The sequence below is a fragment of the Notechis scutatus genome, chromosome 4 (genome assembly GCF_049901735.1).
Source record: "Notechis scutatus isolate UNSWTSFEM ecotype Mainland chromosome 4, rNotScu1.2, whole genome shotgun sequence".
Classification (NCBI taxonomy): Eukaryota; Metazoa; Chordata; class Lepidosauria; order Squamata; family Elapidae; genus Notechis; species Notechis scutatus.
The window spans coordinates 54,307,030-54,328,293 of NC_142012.1; the positions used below are offsets into that span (position 1 = coordinate 54,307,030).

Here is a 21,264-nt window from a genome sequence, read left to right on the forward strand (position 1 = left end):
CTCTCTCCAACCCCTTGGAGGTCCGCAAAGCTGGAAACATTGGGGAACTCTGCATTAGCACAAAGAAATTGATGAAAGGAAAAACAATGCAATGCAACTGACATTTGTATGTCAATCTCCCTTGTCCTCATTCCAATGCAAACTGTTACAAATCATATAATTTCTGATTTAATAGACATTAGGAATTAACAATTATTTGTTAATTGCAGAACCTGGGGGGCAGAGTTAAAAGAGGGATCACCCTAGAATTCTTATGTAGCCACAAGCAGAGTAAATCCAACCTCTCTTGAATCCTACTGACTCTTATTTAATTCTAATCAGGTGATGGCCATTGATTGAGAAGATTCCTGTGCATAGGTTGTTTAGCAATAAATCAGTTAAATTGGACCTTCACGTGTGGACCTGATCTTTGGCACCAGACTTTGAAGGAAGTTCTCTTTGGGGTTAGTTCTGCCATCTGTGGTTTAGACCTCTGTCCTTCCTGACCGGTGAGTATCTTGAGGGAGGTAAAGGAAACTAGTTCAGGAGCTGAACTTGTCTGTTTTGAAGACAAAGGTGGGATGGTCTCTTCTCAAGAAGCCATTGCTGAACTCAACAATGGAAGGTAAATATTTTCCTGTCTGCAATCTCCCATTTTTCAAGGGAAAGTTGTGGAAAAGGTGATGGATCTGCAATTGCAGAAGAATTTTAGTTGCTAAAATTTAGAAATTTGTACAGAGCAAACAGTGCACAGTCCACATGTGGTTTTCTGCTTAACTGCCAAAAGGAAGCAGGAAACTTTACTCAGAGGGAAGACATAGTGTATACCATAGATGCAACTACAAACTTATAAACACTGCCATCTACTGGTTGAAGAATATATATCTCTACTGAATATTGCTGTAGTTGTATAAAATCAATGAAATTCCAACGGTAACTCTTAATGGTTATGTGGTTAATATTGTTCCCCGTTTTTTTCTTTTAATTTTCCTACTGAAAGATGGGGATATAAGCCTCTCAAAGTCATTTTAGTCTAGAACAGCTTATAAATCACGTTAGTAAGTAAGCAAACAAAAATCTTCCAAGTTTAAATCTAAGAAACATTGCTAAGAGCATCGGGCCAGTTCTGAGAGACAAAAAATTATTTATCGGAGCAGAAACTTATCTGGCTTCCTGTCTTAAACTTCAGCTTTCAGAGAAAAACACAGCTGTGAAAGACAACAAGATTAAAAAAGCAGACATTTAAAAGAAAATGAAGTACAGATAGTTCTCAACTTACAACAGAACCTTTAGTGACCATTCAGAGTTACAACGGCACTGAAAAAAATGACTTATAACCATTTTTCACCACTTATAACTTTTGTTGCAGGCCCACAATCGTGTGATGAAAATTCAGATACTTGGCAATGGGTTCATACTTATGATTGTTGCTGTGTCCTAAGATCATTTGATCCCCTTTTGTGGCCTTTTGACAAGCAAAATCAATGGGGAAGCCAGATTCACTTAACGACCGTGTTACTAACATAACAACTTCTGTGATTCACTTAGCAACTGTGGCAAGAAAGGTCTTAAAATGCGGCTTAACAAATTCACTTAACAAATGTCTCACTCAAGAACAGAAATTTTGGGCTCAGTTGTGGTTGTAAGTTGAGGACTACCTGTATATGGAATGGTATAGGGTTTTTTTTTTCCCTCTCCTTCAAAGAAGAGAAGAAATAACTGTTTTAATCAGGAATCAGGTTGCAGGGACTGGGCATGGCTAGTCTAGTGAAGGGAAAGACCAGGGGTGACATGATAGCAGTCTTCCAATATCTAAGGGGTTGCCATAAATGAGAGGAGGTCAATTTATTCTCCAAAGCACCAGAAGGCAGGAAAAGAAGCAATGGATGAAAACAAATGAAGGAGAGAAGCAACCTAGAACCAAGGAGAAATTTCCTGACAGTTAGAACAATTAATTGGTGGAACAACTTGCTTGGGGTATAAATCTGGCCTATACCCTGTTTGCCGGCCCGTGGAGACCTACAATGCTGATCTGCCCTTCAAAGAAATCCAGGTTGACACCCCTGGACTAGAACACCTCCAAGGTCCCTTCCAACTCTTGTTATTCTATTCTATATATCAGCCTAGCATTCAGAAGAAATAATGTCCCAAGTCTGGGTTATGAGATAGTAACTCCTCCAATGGAGGGAACTTACAAGACATGGCTGTCCAGTGTCTACTGTAAGGCGAATGGGATAAGTGGGATCATGTGCGTTATTATCATCATAATTGTCCCAAAATGATCGATTCAAATCACAAAATTTGCATCATTTATGTGATGATGTCACAGTACACAGGACATCATCAGGCCTTCTAATAACTTTATTAAAAGCCACATGTCAGATTTGCAGACTTTACAACATGCTGAGCTGAGGTTTTGCTAATATATAATCATACCTTCCTTCCTATTATGCTCTCCTTCCTCCCTATTATTCCTTCCTTCCTCCCATCCCTCCCACCCTCTTGTCCCTCCCTCCCTTCCTATTATTCCTAACTTCCTTCCTTCACCCACCCACCATTGTTCCTTCTTTTCCCCATTATTCCTTCCTTCCTTCCTTCCTTCCTTCCTTCCTTCCTTCCTTCCTTCCTTCCTTCCTTCCTTCCTTCCTTCCTTCCATCCATCCATCCATCCATCCATCCATCCATCCGTTTTATATATATAATTATAACTTTAGCAGAACTGAGTAGTTCAAACTCAAGTTGAATGTTAAACAGCAATCGTCCAATAAGTATTACAAAATTATAGATTTGTGTTTCCTAGAACGATAATCATTCACATTAATCCATCCCTTTAATTAAGATGCACATATTTCAAGCTAATGCTAATAGACGACTGCAGAAAATGCTAGGAGCAGAGGCCTCCAGGGAGGGGAGGTCAAAACAACAACCGCAACAACGCAAGATGGCGGCTGCAATTGTGCCACCGAAGCCTGCCCTTCTTTTATGTGGGTGGTGCATGCATCACACTTACAAAAGAGGGAAGGGTAGATTACAAAAGGGACAGAAGAACTCTGATCACTTCTCCTAGCTTCTTTGCAATTGCATCCTTCCAACAGTTTCATTTTATACTAGACACATTCAGTGTTCATCAGATAACTCTGGCTGAAAAAATAGCTCCATTCTTGGCGACTTCATTAATCCCAACTTACGTCAACTGTGGATATCACAAAGCTTGATACAACTGCTGAGCAGAAGACGTGTATTTTGAGAGGCCTGTGCTTCAAATTCATTCGCGCCGACGGACAGAAGAACAAACCAAGTCGCCCAAAGTCAGAAACTGATAAAAATTTCATGCTCTTGATATGAGTAAGATGGGAAAATCCAAAAAGAGGCAACGTACCAATAATGAAAAACAAACAAGAAATGAGAGACAAGAAAGAAGATGATGCATTTTTAAAAAAATGATGCAATGAACTCAGGATATTTTCTCCCAAAGAGACATGAATGCTGCTTAAGCTATTAAGCTGCTTGTAATAAACATCACTTTTTATAAGCCTTACTTATGACTAATGTTTGAATTTAAAGTCCCTAGCAGTAGCTGTGTGTTTTGTTCCTATCACTCTTATGCTGGGTCTTATAAACAATGGCTATTATAAACCCTAAAAGGGAAGTCTGGCCCTGGACGAAACCTTAGCATAGAGAAGATTTAGATTTATTCCGTAGACTAGCCCTGCCAAATATCAAATTATGGACTGGAACCAACTAGTCTTTGGAATGAAAAAACTTCCGTGTTGGCTGTAGAGAATCTCTCTCTTCATAAAGCACTTCCTCTGACTAAGAGCACTAAAGTTACAATAAAACACTGATTTACAGCTTAAATAAATCAGATGCTCAGCAACCTGACTTGTATTTAACAACGGTGGCAGGAAAGGTCATAAAACGAGGCAAAATACCCTTCACAAATCTCTCGCTTAGCAACAGAAATGTCAGGCTCAAATGCGGTCGTTAAGTCGAGGACTACCTGTACACGTTCCACCTTTTGACTTCCTACCCGGGGGGCTTCCTGTGTCATGGCAAGTCAGTTTTGCCCCATTTTACGAGCTTTCTGTCCCCCGTTGTTAAGTGGATCTGGCTTCCCCAATGACTTGGCTTGTCAGAAGGGGATCCCATGACCTCCGGGACATTGCGACCGTCGTAAACATGAGACCGTGGCCAAGCATCTGAATTTGAATCACCTGACCATAACGTTCGAGAGTGTGGAAAACTCTCATAAACCACGTTTTTCAGTGCCGTTGTAACTTTGAACAGCCACTAAACCTAAATCCAGGACGACCTGTAGTGAAATGTTATGAGGAAAGGCGTTTTGCAACTTACTGCAGTCCTGCAAAATGGCTGCACCAACATTTTCAAGAGCCTGCTTGGGTAACAGGTGGAGTCTGGTGAACCGAACCGTCGGTCTCCCATGTAAAAAGGGAAAAACAAACGTGGTTTGTCTGCTTCAGGTGCTTCATGGTCTGCTTCAGGTGAGCTGGAATTGGCAAGCATTCCAGATTTGGGCAAAGAAGACGCGATGTTGATCAAGTCTTACATCCTATTCATCTGCCTTGTCTTCAGACGACGTCTCTGGTCTTCAAAGTAGGCCAGATTGAAAAAAAAAAACAGATATTGCGGGGATTCCAGAAATGCTAGATTATTGCTGAAAGGTAAATTAGCGCAATATGGACAGTATGGCTATTTTTCTGTCTCTCTCATCATATACTAAAAAATAAATAAAAAATCAAGTAGGCATTGAGTTTTTTAAAAACCTTCTAAATTGATAATGTAACCTCATTTTCTAATCACTCCTTAATCTTCCTTCCTTCCTTCCTCCCTCCCTTCCTCGTTCCTTCTTTTTGCCATTATGCCTTCCATCCATCCATCCATCCATCCATCCATCCTACCCTCCCTTATTTCTTTTCATTATGTATTCTTTCCTTCCTTCTCTCTCCTTCCTTCTCTCTCCTTCCATCCATCCATCCCACCCTCTTCCTATTTTCCATCCATCCATCCTCTTCCTTCTTTCCATCCATCCATCCATCCATCCATCCATCCATCCCACCCCCTTCCTATTATGCCTCCCTTCCTTAATTCCCTTCCTCCCTCCCACCACTGTTCCTTCTTTTCCCCATTATGCTTTCCTTCCTTCCTGCTTTCCTTTCTTCCTTTCCTTTCTTCCTTCCTTCCATCCATCCATCCGACCCTCCCTTCCTTTTTTAGCTGATCTTGGGGAAAGTAAAAAAGGGAGGGTGGGATGGTTGGATGGAAGGAAGGAAAGCATAATAAGAAGGGTGGGAGAGACAAGAGGGTGGGATGGATGGATGGATGGAAAGAAGGAAGGAGGGAGGATTGGGGTTACTTCCATGTTGTATCATTCAGTTTTTGGACTATTGTTATGTTTCATTATGGTTCGATTAAAGAAGCCAACTCAGGTTCAAAGTTCTCTTCAGTTAAATATTGCCTATTTAGTTGCAATTTGCCAGTCAGCAGGACTCAAAATGCTGTGAAAGTAATGTGAATTCCCCAAACTGTGGTTTAGCACAGAGGGGTGCTCAACATCGGCAACTTTTAAGACTTGTGGATTTCATGCTGGCTGGGGAATTTTGGGAGTTGAAGTCCACAAGTCTTAAAAATGGCCAAGGTTGGGCACTTCTGGTTTAGTGTATCATATAAATGTCCAGAAAAAAATCCAGCTAACTGCACCACGAAGTTTTAGTGGAGAAACATGACAATCCCCAAGCTTCAAATCAAGTAGGTTAACAAATGTCACAAGCTGTAGGAGCTTCATCCCCTGGAAGCTTTCAAGAAGAGACTGGACTGCCATTGGTCAGAAATGGTGTAAAATCTCCTGCTTGGGTGGGGGGGGGGTTGGACTAGATGACCCACAGGGTCACTTCCAACTCTGTATAACCTGTTAAGTCTGAGGTCAATTTTGCATCCAGCTCTGGTCACAGGTAGAGCTTCATGTGACTGAATGCAGCAAGCAAGAGGCGGTGGCATGTGTGTGAATCAGTCTCTATTAGACTGCACCCACAATCTGATCTTCAATTGCATCCTTTAGCCATGATTCCCCAAGTCAAGGATGTCAGGAAGATTTTTCACATCTCTGTGGGTCAAAGAAACAACAGGGCGGGGCCATCCGGTGGCCCCACCCGCCATCCTGACTTTTCTATCACACACATGCACACCTTATAACCTGCTCAAACTCCTCTAAAATGTAAACACCTCCACTTCTTACTCTGGACCAGGACAGCATGGCATAAAAGATACTACAGGTAGTTCTCGAACTTACCACCCCAATTGAGCCCAAAATTTCAGTTCCTAAGTTGAGACCTTTGTTAAGCGAGTTTTGCCCCATTTTTACGACCTTACTGTCCCCTGTTGTTAAGTGAATCCCTGCAGTTGTTAAGTTAGTAACACGGTTGTTAAGTGGAACTGGCTTCTCCAATGACTGGGTTTATGAGAAGATCACAAAAGGGGATCCCACAACCGTGATCATCATAAATATGAGTCAGTGGCCAAGTGGTCGAATTTGGATCACGTGGTCACTACTGTGAAAAACGTTCATAAATCACTTTTTTTCAGTGCCATTGTAACTTTGAACGGTCACTGAACGTAAATCCAGGACGATGTTATTACATCAAGGAATAAAGCAAGGTGAAATAATTTAAGCCATTTTATTTATCAAAATGCTTTCTTGTCCATTAATGGAAGAATGTAGTTTCCTTGAATAAGTTATTTTTCGATGCGGGGGGACAAAAATACAGAGAATTGTAACCTTTCCTTCTTCTGTGCACAAACACAGCAGCGTGGGGGCCTGTTCAATTTTCGTTTGTTTTACTTTCTGGAATTCATACAAAGTTGGGTGAGAAAATTAATATTTTAATAGCATGGCAATACAGCTGACTGGGGACATTGTCTCAGCCAGAAAAATGTCTTCCTTGGTCTGGCTTATTTATAAATAGTCATAGAGTCTCAGGAAGAAGTGGTGCCTGCAAAATGCATCTTCAGCTCATTTAGCAGCAACTTCGAGCATAATAATGTAGATATTTCAAGTTCTTGCTCGGAACTTCCTCTTCAGCACATTCTGCTCTCATTTGTGAATGTGTGCTGCCGTTTCTCACCTGATAGGCCACACTGTTTCAATAAGGAGGGTTTCTGATCAAATAAGCCTAGTACAATTTTCTGTTATTAGGAAAGACCATCTTTTTCTGAAGAGGCTTACACCATCTCATTGGATGTGTTTGTCCCGGGCTGATGGAACAGATAGGGCCCAGTGCAGAATCTGAACTGAACGAAATAATGACTTGCCTTCCTAATTCCGACACCTTTGATTTCTTTTTTTTCCCATCCTGAATTCAGAAATTCAGTTTTCTTGTGTTGTGACTGCAGTGGCTGTTAGGAGATGCCATGGTCAGTCTGAATCTCTGATCATCATGAGTTGTAAACATTGGTGACACTTAATCCGAAGATGCCTGGAAAGCTTGCAAAATTGAAGCCGACTGGACAAACAGACAGGGTGGACAGAATAAACTTCTGCCTGCCTGTCTGTCTCGTTGGCTGATAAAAATACGAGCAGTAACACGAACCATCTCAAAAACCATCCCCTAAGAACAAAAGCCATTAGCAACTCTTTGTGGGAGAAAACTTAAGCAAAACTTTGCTAAAACTTTTAGAGAAGTAAGTTTATCTTTTATTATTGAACTGGTGGCACGGATAAAAGAAAGTTTGAATAAAAGAGGGGTCACCGACTCACGGCAAAGGCTCCTGTAGAAATCACGCATGCCTAAAACCTAGGGAATGGCTTTTCTTTGATTTCCCTAAATATATCACCACCATTCCACATTAAAAAAAAAAGCACCACATTTAAGCCTTTTGCCTCTTCCTCCCCCTCTCAAAAAAAAAAAAAATCCGATCCAGAAAATAATATCTCCTCCGTTTGATACTCTAAATAAACAAGATTGCAGCCTGCGTGCACGAGTGAAAAGGTTAAGCGTGGCTCTTTTGTGGTGACATAACGCAGGCGTTTTTTAAGCAATCCGGAGTGTGCAGAGACATGATAATTCGCTGGGTGGAGACTGAACGCAGTTGGGGCAGTGACAAGAGGACAGGTCTGGGCTACTGATCTACCAGAGAACAGCCTGAAACAGGAAAGAACACACATATGCTACATGGAATGTGTGACGCAAAGGCCAGCCTTGAAACAAAGAACAGGAAACAGTGCTAGTGGCTCTCTCTTGCTCTTTTTCTCTCTCTCCGCTGGAAAGAAAGAAAGAGAGGCCAGAGAAAAATCTAGGTGACCCTTCCTGTGCTACGGGGAAGGTTGGCGGATGATTTCAACCACAAACAAACCCACCACAACACACAGTCATTGGTCAGTGAAGACGAATCCAAGAGACGGTCTCTATCCGTAGGAAGCCAGGTTGAGTATCTACAATTAGGCAACACCACCACAATTGATGTTCTTCTCTATACTCTGCACCGAGCTGCTCAAAATATTTAAGGGGCAAATAAGCAAATAAGCAAGCAAGCAAACAAACAAATAAATATCCCCCTGCTCAAGCCAGGAGACCCTATAACATTTCAGACAAATGGCTGTCCTGTCTCTGCCTACCTTTGTACATCTATTTGTGCAAATCAGTTCAATTCAAGAATCTCTGTTCTGTGTAGATAATGCCACAATTAAAGTATATGGTACATGGGGTAAATAGGCCAAGCCCACAAACAGTTTGGGGACTATCTAAAAATGCCAATGCAATTTTCTTAACTGCAAGGTAACAACAATGTACCACTGTCAACTTCTGGGCATTTTCTGATTTCCCATCTAGTTTATAGATCTGGGATCTTAGGGTATATTAGCCAGATATGATGATCCTTGTGCCAAAGGCAACTAAGTGCTGAAAATTTACATTTATAACACTATGCAAAATACATTCTAGGGGAAGGGGGGAAAAAAACCAGAAACGAATTTTGAAACATTAAGCTAAGCATTTGCTTATAATGTAAGTGAGCTACAGGATTTAGTGAGAACTACACAGTAATGTGACATATTGATTCCTCTTCTCTCCCTTTTTCTAAGTTGTGTTTGAGAATTTGGAAGTTTTATTCACTGAGGTATGTGACTGAGCAATAAACAACATTTCTCTCAGTTTGTTTGTTTGAGATAAACCATGACACAAATACAGGTAGTCCTCGACTTACAATGGAACCCAAATTTACCCTTGTTCAGTGAGATACTTGCTAAGTGAATTTTACCCCATTTTACGACATTACTTGTCACCATTGTTAAGTGAATCACTGCAGTGCATAAGTTAGTCACCCCGGCTGTTAAGTGAATCTGGCTTCCCCATTGACTTTGCCTGACCCCCAGAGACACAGCGACAGTCATAAATATGAACCAGTTGCCAACGTCTGAATTTTGATTCACTGCAAAAGTTGTAACTGTAAAAACCAATATTTGTAACTTTGGTCGCTAAACGAACGGTTGTAATCAAAGACTACATGTATTGTACTAGTTACCAAGCTGGCTCTGTTCAAACAAAGCACCATAAGGAATTAACCACTGTTTAGGAGCAAATGCCATTTCTAAATTCACTTTGACATTCAGTACACTTTTGTCACAATAAACCACAGATCACCATGTCTACCGTTGACACTGGAGCTCTTTTTAAAAAGTGGTGTCTACCCTTTGCATTGTTTTGATTATGTTGATTTTTAACCATCACAGCGTTAAGCAGAACTGCACGCAACTTTTCTTCACTGGTTTAAAACGGGACACCAGGCAACTGAAGCAAAGTTTTCAATCCCCAACCTCCACTTCCATAGACTACCAGTGAAGTCCATACTTTCTCAGCTATTCAGAAGTGGAAAACACCTTGGATTAGTTGGATCCAAGTCTTACAATTAATAATAGGGACAAATGTTGCGCCTCAAGTAATCACATACAGTACGCATTTATTTGGAACCGAGTCAAAATGGGCTAAATGCAGCTTACCCCAGAGTAAATATATGCACAGCACTGTAACCTTTGATTAATGTGTTTGCCTCTTTTCTTTTTCAAAGAAATATTCCAGTTTTCCCCCCTAACCCGTTGCCCTGTAGATTACACTATCCTTAACCTGAACAACAGTGGCCCAGTTATTATAACTAGAAGAGTGGGAGGATCTGGGGCAGAATATCTAGACAGGAAAAGAAAATAGACTTTTCTTTACATAATAGGTCACAGTGTTAGTTCTGACTACTTGTAAAAAAAGGAAGGCGTAAGGTCCGAAGAAACAGCTTTCTTTCTTTATTAATCGCTCTTATTCTCTGAGTTTATTTTCATGTCAAGTTTCTTTATTAGTATAGCATTCAGGAAAAGCCAAAGTTAGAAGTCAGAACTTGCTGGTTCACTTTGGCAAGCGCTTGGGTGATTGTATATGTTGTGTATTGTCTGCTTGTGAAGCACTAATGCTGTCAGGTGAAGCATCAGTGCCACACAAGCACACACAAAATATGTAATTGCCTCGAGACTAAATACAGTAGTAACATTAGATTGATATAATCTAGTTTTGATCAAATCTGTGGTTAAGGATTGGTCAAACACTTCAGCAAGCTTTGAAAACTACTCTACAATGCAAAAAAAAAAAATCTTTATTACAACAGAAGAAAAGTTTACAAGTTAAAAACTGTGACTCCATGTGCTAATGACTTCAATACAAAGTTTACATTTTCCCAGAAACTAGAGGAAAAAATAGCACCCGAGCCCAGTGTAAACTATGACATTTGCAGCTATACAAAAAGAATTGAAACAGCAATTAATGGCCAAATGATAACAATAATTTAGAAGGGAATGAATTTTTTACTCTTGACACAAATGTCTGTAACAAGAAAGCAGCACATTCAAAGTTTTGTCAGCTGGAAGTTTTTAATTTATTCAAGAAGCGGGATTCTAAATTATCTTCAAATGATAGCACCTCACTATGAAGTCTGCATCTCACAAGCCTTCCAAATAAGCATTATACTTTTCTTTAAACACCCAGAAAGCAATATTTGGAGAGAGAGAGAGAAAGTCAAATATTGATGTCTTTTCCAATTAGGTTTAAATGTTCTACTATTTACACACCTTTCTGGCATTTCTAGGGGTGTTTATGTAAATATCATTAATGCCATTTTAATACAAATTAATAGAGGTGTCATAAATAAAGGTGTATGTATACACACATAGTGTGTGTGTGTGTGTGTGTGTGTGTGTGTGCTTTAAAAGCCAGGAGGAATGTAATATCACAACACAGTATCTCCATGTCAAGACATATGTGTTCTGAAGTGAGGGAGCTAAACTAGACCCAACCATATTTTTATGAAAACTCATATTGTACAGAACTCTTTAAGAGTGTGTTCATTTTGTCCAAGTAAGACGAGAGGCAAATACATTTTCTAAGTCAATAAAAATGAATAAATGTTCACATTCGACATCTCCCCTATCTATTTTAGGAATATAACAAGGGCCCTTAAAATTCAAGGTAATCGCATCTTGGTGGGTGTACAGAGAGAAGTCCTGAGGTGGTTGAAGGAACAAAAAACAGGAACTCCACACAGCCCAGGATTTAAATGGATTTCTCTCCCAAGTTGTTTCAGGCTGGGAATGGAAAGGGTCACTGGGTGTCAAGAAACAGGTCACCCATTGGGAGGTGGGGGAAAGCTCACAAAGACTCTCTCCTCCCCCATCCCAAGAATGGGGAGGGGGGTCAAATAGTCCAATCCAGCATTGCACGTCCTTTTTTTTTTTTCTTTTTTTCTTTTTGCAAAAGCTCTCAACCCACGGCTGGGCTTTTGTTCAAATGCCTTTCCTTTAGTGACAGGCTCTCCGAGAGGAAGGAAAAAGACGCATACAAAGGAGACTTCCCGAACCCTAAAAACATCTTTCTTTTCTCCCCTCCCCCCTCTTCTCCCCCGTTCCTCCCAGCCAATCGCAGGTTAGGAGATCCCTGGGAATTGCCAAGCCGTCGCGTCCCTCCGGCCAGGGATCCGAGGGAGGGGGCAAGGGCTGCTGTTTCCCCCAGCCCTCCCACTAAGCCCCCCCTTCCCCCCGAGTTTCCACCGGCTCTGGGGGTGGGCGGGAGCGAGGGATCTCACCGCCCTGAGGCCCCCTACCCCTTCCCCACGTCCGCACTCGCTCTCTTTTGCAACTGCCAAGGTTTTCACCGAAGTGGCGAGAGGCACTTTTGTCCCGTCCCGCCACGTCGATAAAAAGCCGCGCTTTCCCTCTCTCCATCGCGGAGTCACCTTGGGGACCCTCTCGGACCGCTCCGCTTGCTCCGCTCCGCCAGCCCTTTTTCTCCTTTTAACCGACGCGTTGAGCCTTCCTCGCGACCCCCTCTTTCTCTTCCTCCTCTTCCTCCCGAGCGCTCCAAGAGCCTTTTCTCCTTTTAAGACACCTTGAGCCTTCCTCGCAACCCCCCTTTCTCTTCCTCCTCTTCCTCCCGAGCGCTCCAGAGATCCCTTTCTCCTGGCAATAGACCCGTTGAGCCTTCTTCGCAACCCCCCTTCTTCCTCTTCCTCCCGAGCGCTCCCTTTCTCCTTTTAACCGACGCGCTGAGTTTTCCTCGCAGCAGCAGCACCGGCCGCCCCCTTCTTCCTCTTCCTCCTCCCCGGCGGGACTTACTTCGACTTGTCAAAGCAACCAACCTCCGAAGTTGGTGCTGCTGGGGCTGGCTTGGGCGCGGGGGGCTCAGGGGGTCTCGGGCCGCCTTCTTCCCTTCCCTTCGTGGGTTGTCTCTCCCTTGCGCTCGGCAGCGGGCGGGCCACCTCGGTGGGGCCGGTCGCCTCTGGCTGGCCTCCTCCTGCGCTGGCTTTTCCCCCACCCGGGCTCCTGGCACTAGGCAGCGCTGTCACATGACGCCGGCGCGGCTGGCTGGCTGGCTCTGCCAGGCTCCCTCGGCCGGCGGGGTAACTAAGAGGGCGGGCGGGGTGGGGGGGGAGAGGCAGGCAGGCAGGGCCAGGGAGGGGCGCGCCGATCACTCAGCCGGCTGAGCAGGCAGGGCGTCTCCCCGGCTGGCTGGGGCGAGGCTTCCGCACACCGCAAGCCCAGCCCGGGGTCGGGGCGCGGCTGGAGTCCCTGCTGGGCTGGGCGCCTCCTTCGCACACAAACAAGTCGGGCACGCCGCGGCGGCTCTGCCCTGCTCGGCTGGCCCCGGGAGGCAGAGTGAGGCCGGCTGCTGCTGCTGCTGCTGCTGCTGCTCCTCCTCCTCCTCCTGCCCGAGCCGGCGGCTTAATTACCCCCCTGCAGCCGCCGCGGAGCAGTGGAGGGGGGAGCCTCCCCGCTGCCAAACTCGCCCTTCCAGCTGCCGTCGCCGCCCGCCCTCCTTCCCTCCCGGCCGGCCGGCCGGCCTGCCTCCCCCGCCCGTCCGCCCTCTCGCTGCTTGTCAGCCGGGGAGGCGGCCGCACCTGGCACCGGCCTCAGAATGAGCCACACAAGCACACACACACACACACACACACACGGGAGAGAGGGAGAAGGGAGAGGCGCGCACACGCCCGCCCTGCAAGGCAAGCTGCAGCGGCGCAAAAACAACAGCGGCGGCAAACGCCCTGCCAACACGCCCCCCGCCGCCAAAAAAAAGGCCCGAGGGCAGGAAGGGAGGAGTGGCCCGATACGAGGAAACGCCCGCCGCTGCCAACCCTTGGCCGCGAAGCCAGGCACCCCGAGCCACGCCGATCGGAGAGTGTCTGTAGAGAAGGGGGTGGGGAGAGAGTCCCTTGCGCCCAAGGGCTGAGGCCAAGGGTCTGTACCGGAGAGAGGGGAGGAGGGTCCCTTGCACTCACGGGCAAGGACTTTGGGAGTTCAGCAATGAGCATAGTCTAGAGGGGAAGGGTCCCTTGAGGACCGAAGCCCAGTTTTTTTTGGGGGGGTGGCAATGAGCGTAGTCCATAGGGAAGAGGAGGAGAGAGTCCCTTGCACCCAGAATTGAGGCCAAGGGTCTTTTGGGGGGCTCGCCAGTGAGTGTAGTCTGCAGCGAAGAGGGTTGAGGGTCCCTTGCCCCCAAGGCCAAAGGTCACCTGCATCCTAAGAGCCCCAGATAAGAAATTGGACTCCGAGCCCATCCCTTTCCTGGCTCTGGGGTGGGAGTGGGGAGCCATGCCTCCGTCTTCAGGGCTCCTTTGGGCTGGGTGGGATAGCAGGAAAGGGGCACTTTCCCCAGGGGTGCAGCCAGGCCTGCTCTGGGTTTGCCTCTGAGGCTGAGGTGGAGGCAGCTTTTAAGGGTCAACTCAATCTCCATACATAAAGTCCTCCAGAGTCCACTTTGCCTTGACCGTTTGACCTTCTGACGGACGGTTACCCCTTCATTCCTTGCCCTCCTTACTGCACCCATTAAAAGTGTACAGGTGGTCCTCGACTTACCACTAAGTCCGCTTAGTTACCAAAGTTACGACGCCGAAAAAAAGGTGACTTAGGACCGTCCCCCCCCCCTCTCCCTGACTTACAACCCACGGCAAGCATCCCCACGGTCATGTGATTTATATTCGGATGCTTGACAAGCGACTCAGGTTTATGACGGTGACAGGGTTCCTGGGATCCTCTTTCGTGACCTTCTGAACAAGCAAAACCAACGGGGAAGCCGGATTCACTTCACAACCGGGTTACTAATTGAACTACCGCAGCGATTTTGCTTAAACAAGCGTGGCAGGAAAAGTTGCAAAATGGGGCAGAGCTCGCTGAACAAACTTCTTGCCTAGCGACGCCAATTCTCAGTTCAGTTGTGGATGTAAACTGAGGACCTACGTCCGCGGTTCAAAATTCCACAGCCCTAGGCCCTCTCCCTAAGGCTTGGTCGATAGGTGTGTTAGGGCTATGGATATATTTGGGAATCTAAAGCAGGAAGACTTGTGTTTCAAATGGGGCTGTGGAGGGAGGGAGTGAGTGAGTGAGTGAATGAATGAATGCCACTTTTAATGGCAACCTCAAATGGGTTTTTGGAGGTATTATTTTAACAGGCGGGAATCTCTCCACTTGATTCTTCATGCACAATACATCTCAGCAGCTTGGAAAAGAATACCCTTGACGTGAGAAATGATAGTCTCGGCTCTCCTATTTAGGCTAGCCATCCTTGCACCACAGATGCGTGTATCAAGAAATCCACCAATGCCCTATTTCATAGTCACAATTTTTTTTTCTTCTTCTGAGAATGTAAAGCATTTGCACTACATGCACCGTGATTTCAAAATATTTAGGATCATGTGAAAAAAAAATGCTTCAAAGGACCTAATGCACTTTTTTTTGGTTTTTATTGTTTTATCTATCTTCATTTTGTATTTATAACATTTCTCTCTTTTGGGGGGAATGTGTATTTTACCTTATCTCTCTGAATAAAACAAAAAATAATAAAAAACAAAACCCACAAAGATTTATACCAATTTCACAGTTTGAGGTCTAGAAACCCGAGGGAATTCTAAGATATGTTTTGAATAATCCGATGCCTAATTTTTATTTAGTGATGTCGTGTGACATTTCAAATACCACCTGAGTATTTCAGTAGCTGGTCTTGATTGCCACACTGGTAGTCTCTCCTTACAACCGTTCGTTTAGTGTCCGTTCAAAGTTACAACGGCATTAAAAAAAAAAGATTTTTGATCATTTTCCACACTTAATGACCGTTCGGGCATCCCTGTGGTTATGTGATCAAAATTCAGACACTTGGCAACTGACTTGTATTTATGATGGTCGCACCGTTCCAGGGCTGGGTCACGTGGTCTCCTTTTGTGCCCCCCTGATAAGCAAAGTCAATGGGGAAGCCAGATTCACTTAGCAACCGTGTGACTAAACAACTCACTTAACCACTGGAGCAAGAACAGCCTTACAATGGGGCAACCCTGACTTAGCAACCATCTCCCTTAGTCTAGGACTCGTAAGTCTAGGACTGCCTGTAATGCCAAAAGCACATGCCACATTTACCTGGAATAAGGTATCAGGCTGGTTTACCTGGAAGATGTAGCGTAATCAGGCTGAAATCCCAAAGGTTCATCGGCTCATTAAATGTAAGAATTTACCTTATTACCACACTCTCCGTGCCAACGTAAGAGAATGGCCACGGGAAGGGATCTGTGGCCAAACCATGGGGTGTATTTTGGTGTGGCAGTCAGCCCAGCGTATAATGAATTGGTTCATCTGATACAGCTATTATATGTCATAAGTGAGAGGTGTGGTAAGGAGGCTGTTTTTCCAGTTTATCGGCATGTGACAAGTCATGTTCAGGAGCCATAATGCACGTGTGTGTGTGTGTGTGTGTGTGTGTGTGTGTGTGAGAGAGAGAGAGAGAGAGAGAGAGAGAGAGAGAGAGCTGTATCTCCTGCATTTGCTCAGTTCCTATATCTCTTATCTCCTCTCCTTAGGTTTCCGTACTCCTAATCATTGAAAAGATGGCAATTACGTGGCCAATAAATCTTTAGCCATAAACCCCGATGTTTTAGTAAATTTCTTTTCATATATTTTTCTTCCCTACATGTTACATATTGTTGGCAACGAATTGGGAGCTTTGCTGAAGGAAACCAACCCTGGCTGTTCTTTGGAAAGACAAACAGGGAAGTGGAAGCTCAAAGACTTTGAGAAGAGAGGACTCCTTGGAGAAGACCCTGAGGCTGGGAAAGATGGAAAGCGAAAGGAGAAGGGGACGCCAGAGGAGGAGATGCTTCGATTGTGGGGGCTTCATCACTGGAGGTTTTTAAGAAGAGGCTGGACAGCCGCTTGTCTGAAATGGCGTAGGGCAGACATGTCAAACTCAAGGCCTATGGGCCAGATCCGGCCTGCAGTGTGGTTAGATCTGGCCCGCAGAACATCTGTCATGGCAGAAGTTGGACACGGAGGAAACTGCTTCCTGCAAACGTTCTCCTCTGGGCTTCCATGCACAGCAGCGTCATCCTCCACCTCCTGCTTTGCTGGGAGGGGGCACTGGACAGGGAAACACCAACCATGCCTGGGATTGGGAGAAGGACGTCCCCTTTGGCATGCTGACACTCTCTCTCTCTCTCTCTCTCTCTCTCTCTCTCTCTCTCTCTCTCACACACACACACACACACACACACATTCCAAGCTTGGAGACTTTTCTCCACATCTGAGCTTGCAAACTGCCAATCATGCCCGGGGTTTAGGGAGAAGGCCCTCTCCTTCCTCTCTGGATAAAAGTCCCCAAATGTGGAATGTGGGGTGTGTATGTGCATGCACACATGCTTGGCTGCCAGCAGTTTGGGCAGGTGAGGAGTTTGTGGGGCACCAAATTGTCCACATGTTGAGTTAGCCAGTGCGGACTTGTTCCGTCCTGACCCAGCTGTCCTGAATCAGCCGCGCCCAGTGAATGGTGCTGAGCCGGCCATGCCCACTGAACCACACCCACCAGGCCAATTAGGGACTCCTCATAGTCTTACATGGAACTGGGTCTTTGAGGGCAACCATTACGCTCGCGCGACCCTCAATGAGGTTGACACCCCTGGTGTGTGGGGTCTCCTGCTTGAGCAGGGGGTTGGACTAGATGACATCCAAGGTCCCTTTCAGCTCTATTCTGATTGATTGCTTGATTGATAGTGTCATTGATGCAACAAACATGAGTTTGGGCAAACTCTGGGAGATGGTGGAAGACGGGGGGGGGGGGGGTGCTGGCATGTTGTGGTCCATGGGATCGTGACCAAATTAGCGACTGAAGAACAACAATTGGAAACCTATAAAGGTAATCCTTGTCTTTCCACCATTCGTTTAGTGATGGTTCAAAGTTACAATGGCCCCGAATAAACTGACTTTTGACCGCTTTTCACACTTACAACCGTTGCTGCATTCCCATGGTCCCGTGACCAAAATTCATATTTATATTTATGACGGTTGCAGGGTCACGTGATCAAAATTACAACCCCTGGAAACCGACTCATATTTATGACGGTTGCAGTGCGCTGCGATCCCCTTTTGCGAACCTTCTGACAAGCAAAGTCAGCAGGGAAACCAGATTCACTGAACAACAGTGTTCTTAACAACTGCAGTGGTTCACTTAACAACCGTGACAAGGAAGTTCATAAAACGGGACCAAATTCACTTAACGCAGGTCAGCAACCGAAATCTGGGGCTCACTTCCGGTTGTAAGTCAAGGACTACCTAATATTACATTCATCAGTTTCACATCATTCAGTAGAAATCTTCAGGGCAAACAAAGCTGTGATAAGATTATTATTCCCAATGGGAACACTTGCATGTTAAAGGACGAAAATGGCAAAAAAGGAAATGAAAAGAAGCGAAGGATGATTCGGTCGTATTTTGTCGCAGGCTCTGCTTCTTCCTTGTGCAGATTATTTTTGATGTGGATGCCAGGATAAGAGGAATAGAGACATATGTTCAAAATCTCCTAAAATGGCTAAATCTTATTTATTTATCTGTATGAATGCCACTTCGATTGCCAAAGTAGCTCAAAAAATTCTGACATATTTTTTTCCCCTCCCGATTTCAGCCTAGGCACGCCAGAATCTCCTTGGAACTGGCATGACATCTCACAAAACTTTTGCTCTTTATTAAATTTGTTCGATTGTTTGGGGATTTGGTGGCAACATTGGGAGGGCAAGTGTTTTGTGTGTGCTTTGATGTTCTTAGGTGCCATGCTACCTGCAGGCAACATCTTAAGGCAGGAACGGCTCATACTTTATGCTGTGATTTTCAAGCATGTTTAATGACAATAATAATCCACATTAAAGTCAAAGTTCACATAAAGGAATAGAATGTGCTCTTTTGAATTAAACATTTTGCTGGGTTTTTCGTGATTCATGCCGATAGTTTTTCAATCTTAAGTCTGAATTTTGACCCACAGCTGGATTGGAGCTAAAATGTTATTGCTCATTCTATATTAGTTGCACAAAATAGTTGCAACACAGAATGTCCTACTAAGCGATTAAACAGCATGGGACTAAATAATTTAACTGAAAGATTACCGTATAATTTTTGAAACAGCATGATTGTATTTTTGAAGACTATAAATGTATTTAAATGTTTTCTCTGTGTGTGTGTGTATATGTGCACACACACACATTCACTGCCTATAGAATGCTCACAAGTGGTATGTTGAATTGGCAGTTCTTTGCTGTTGCTACACACACACACACACACACAGAGAGAGAGAGAGAGAGAGAGAGAGAGAGAGAGAAATAAGGTGCCATCAATGTAACACCAGTAATTTTCCTTCCCTTCTGCTGGTAACTCCCAATGGTTGGCACTGATAAGTAAACCAATGAAACTGAGGACAGGATCATCAAGTCATGTGGACTGACCAAAATACACATCTGATTTTCCTCTGGAAGGTAATAACAGTTTCTGTATCTAAGGGCTAATTTTGATTTCACATATAACATACCTGATGTGTCAGAAACGAGAAGGAGGAGGAGGAGGAGGACTGTGGGGTGGGGTCTCGGGGTTTTTCTGAGCTTGATGGCTTTCTTGCAGACATTTCATTACCAAACTTGGTAACATCATCATTGCTAGAAGGAAGGGGGGTTTGCAGAGAGATAGAGTAGGAAGAAGAGGAGAGGGGGGAGGGGAAAAGGGGAAGAAAGGAAGAGGAAGAAGGGAGAGGATAGGAGAGTAGGAGGGGAAGGGGGAGGAGGAGGAAGAGGAGGAAGGATGGTCCTGGGGTCATGCGATCACCTTTTCTAACCTTCCCAACTGGTTTTTGACAAGCAAAGTCAATGGGGGAAGCCAGATTCGCTTAATGACCGCACAATTCACTTAACAACAGCAGTGCCTCCCTTAGCAACTGGAGCAAAGGGGTTGTAAAATGGGGCACAGCTCCCTTACCATGTGCCTCGCTTAGCAGTGGAAATTTTGGGCTCGATTGTGGTCGTAAGTCAAGGATTGTCAGTGTTATATAGGGCGTTTTGCTAACGTCGCCTTGTTTAAGTATGGGATTTCGCAATGTTCACTAATGTCAATGCCTTCTCCACTGAGTGCGATGCAGCACACCCCTAACCTGGTCTGATGATTGACAGTTTTCTTTGGCAATATCCACAGACAGTACATCATCTTTTACTAACTGTTTAATAAAGCAACATTCAGCATCCTCTGGAAGCGTCAGATATTGCAATTGCTTGGAAGTGAAGCTTATGTCAAACTTAACATTTATTCTAGGCAAAAACAGTAAAACCCTGAATATATTTCCTCATTGGTTTTTTTTCCCCTTGGTTCCAGCGGATTCTAATATGACCTGATTGTATGGCGATTTAGTGCCACAGATTGACTATCATCATCTGAGTCAGACGCAAAATAAAATTTAAAACTATTTCAAATATTTAGTTGCAGAGTTACTCTGCTAGTTTACGTATCGGAACTTTTCGTTCTGGGATGTATTGTGTACCATTAAAAAAAAAATCATTATGATCTGCAAACTCTCCAGAGTCATTGAGTGGAAGATAAATTGCACACCGTAAATATTTCGTTTTAAACCTCAAATGGGATTTGATTGATTTAGTTATTGGCACTGTCATTTAAGTCATTTCAATCACAGCCACGCTGAGCTGCAAACTGAATGAGAAAATAGGGTAAAAGTATAGAGAAATTCAATTTCCATTTTGAAAAAAAAAAGCTCTACAACCTAATAGCCGATCTAATAATTAGAATAAACAATATGTTGTGAATGAATAAAGTAAATAAAGCAGGCATGATATTCCCCTCAGAAAAAAAATCGGGGCCGGCCAAAGAAATCGCCCGTCCGCCTGCTGCGCGCGCCGCCGCGCGCCTGCAGCACGCGCCCGCCGCTCACCCGTCCCTCGCACCGACCGCTGCTCGCACCGACCGCCGCGCGCGCACATGCGCGCGCCCACCCGCCGCTCGCACCGACCGCCGCTCGCACTGACCGCCCGCGCGCGTGCGCGCCCACCCTCCTCGCCCCGCCCGCCCGCCCGCCGCTCGCCCGGGCCCAAATGCAAAGTAGGTTTTGGAAGCCTGCACATTTGACTGGTCCTTGAACAGCAAACAAGGATTGGTTCATAAAAGTCCCTGATTGGCCAAACTCAGGACACTTCCTATTGGTTATTGGTTTGGACCTTATGCACTTATTATTGGTTAATGGGTAGCAGCCAACCCTATAAAAGGGTTACTGCTGCCCATAGCTCTTGCTCTGTTCTGTTCCATTTACTGTTAATAAAGAGTTGAAGTCACTGGTCAGATGTCTGGTCTCCATTACTCTCCAAACTTAACACTGGCGACGAAGGTGGGATGCGGAGACCGAAGAGCTGACTGATCTACAGAGCAACCAACAGAGCACGTGGTCGAAC

General features: G+C 44.8%; 1 protein-coding gene across 3 annotated transcripts in view; it reads right to left on the reverse strand.

Moving 5' to 3' along the window:
• KLF3 (KLF transcription factor 3) overlaps nucleotides 1-13,345 on the reverse strand; it is a 28,188-nt gene extending 14,843 nt beyond the window's left edge. Inside the window, exon 1 of one of the 3 annotated variants that reach the window (XM_026675313.2) lies at nucleotides 12,638-13,345. Coding sequence is in view for 1 of the 3 variants with exons in the window: in XM_087965817.1 (XP_087821943.1) it covers nucleotides 4,333-4,503 (171 nt within the window). In the remaining 2 variants the exon portion in view is untranslated. Of the gene's footprint in view, nucleotides 1-4,332; nucleotides 4,587-12,258; nucleotides 12,581-12,637 lie in introns of those variants that run through there. The other 2 variants (XM_087965818.1, XM_087965817.1) reach the window with 2 other exon arrangements.
• Between the last annotated feature and the right edge of the window lie 7,919 nt (nucleotides 13,346-21,264).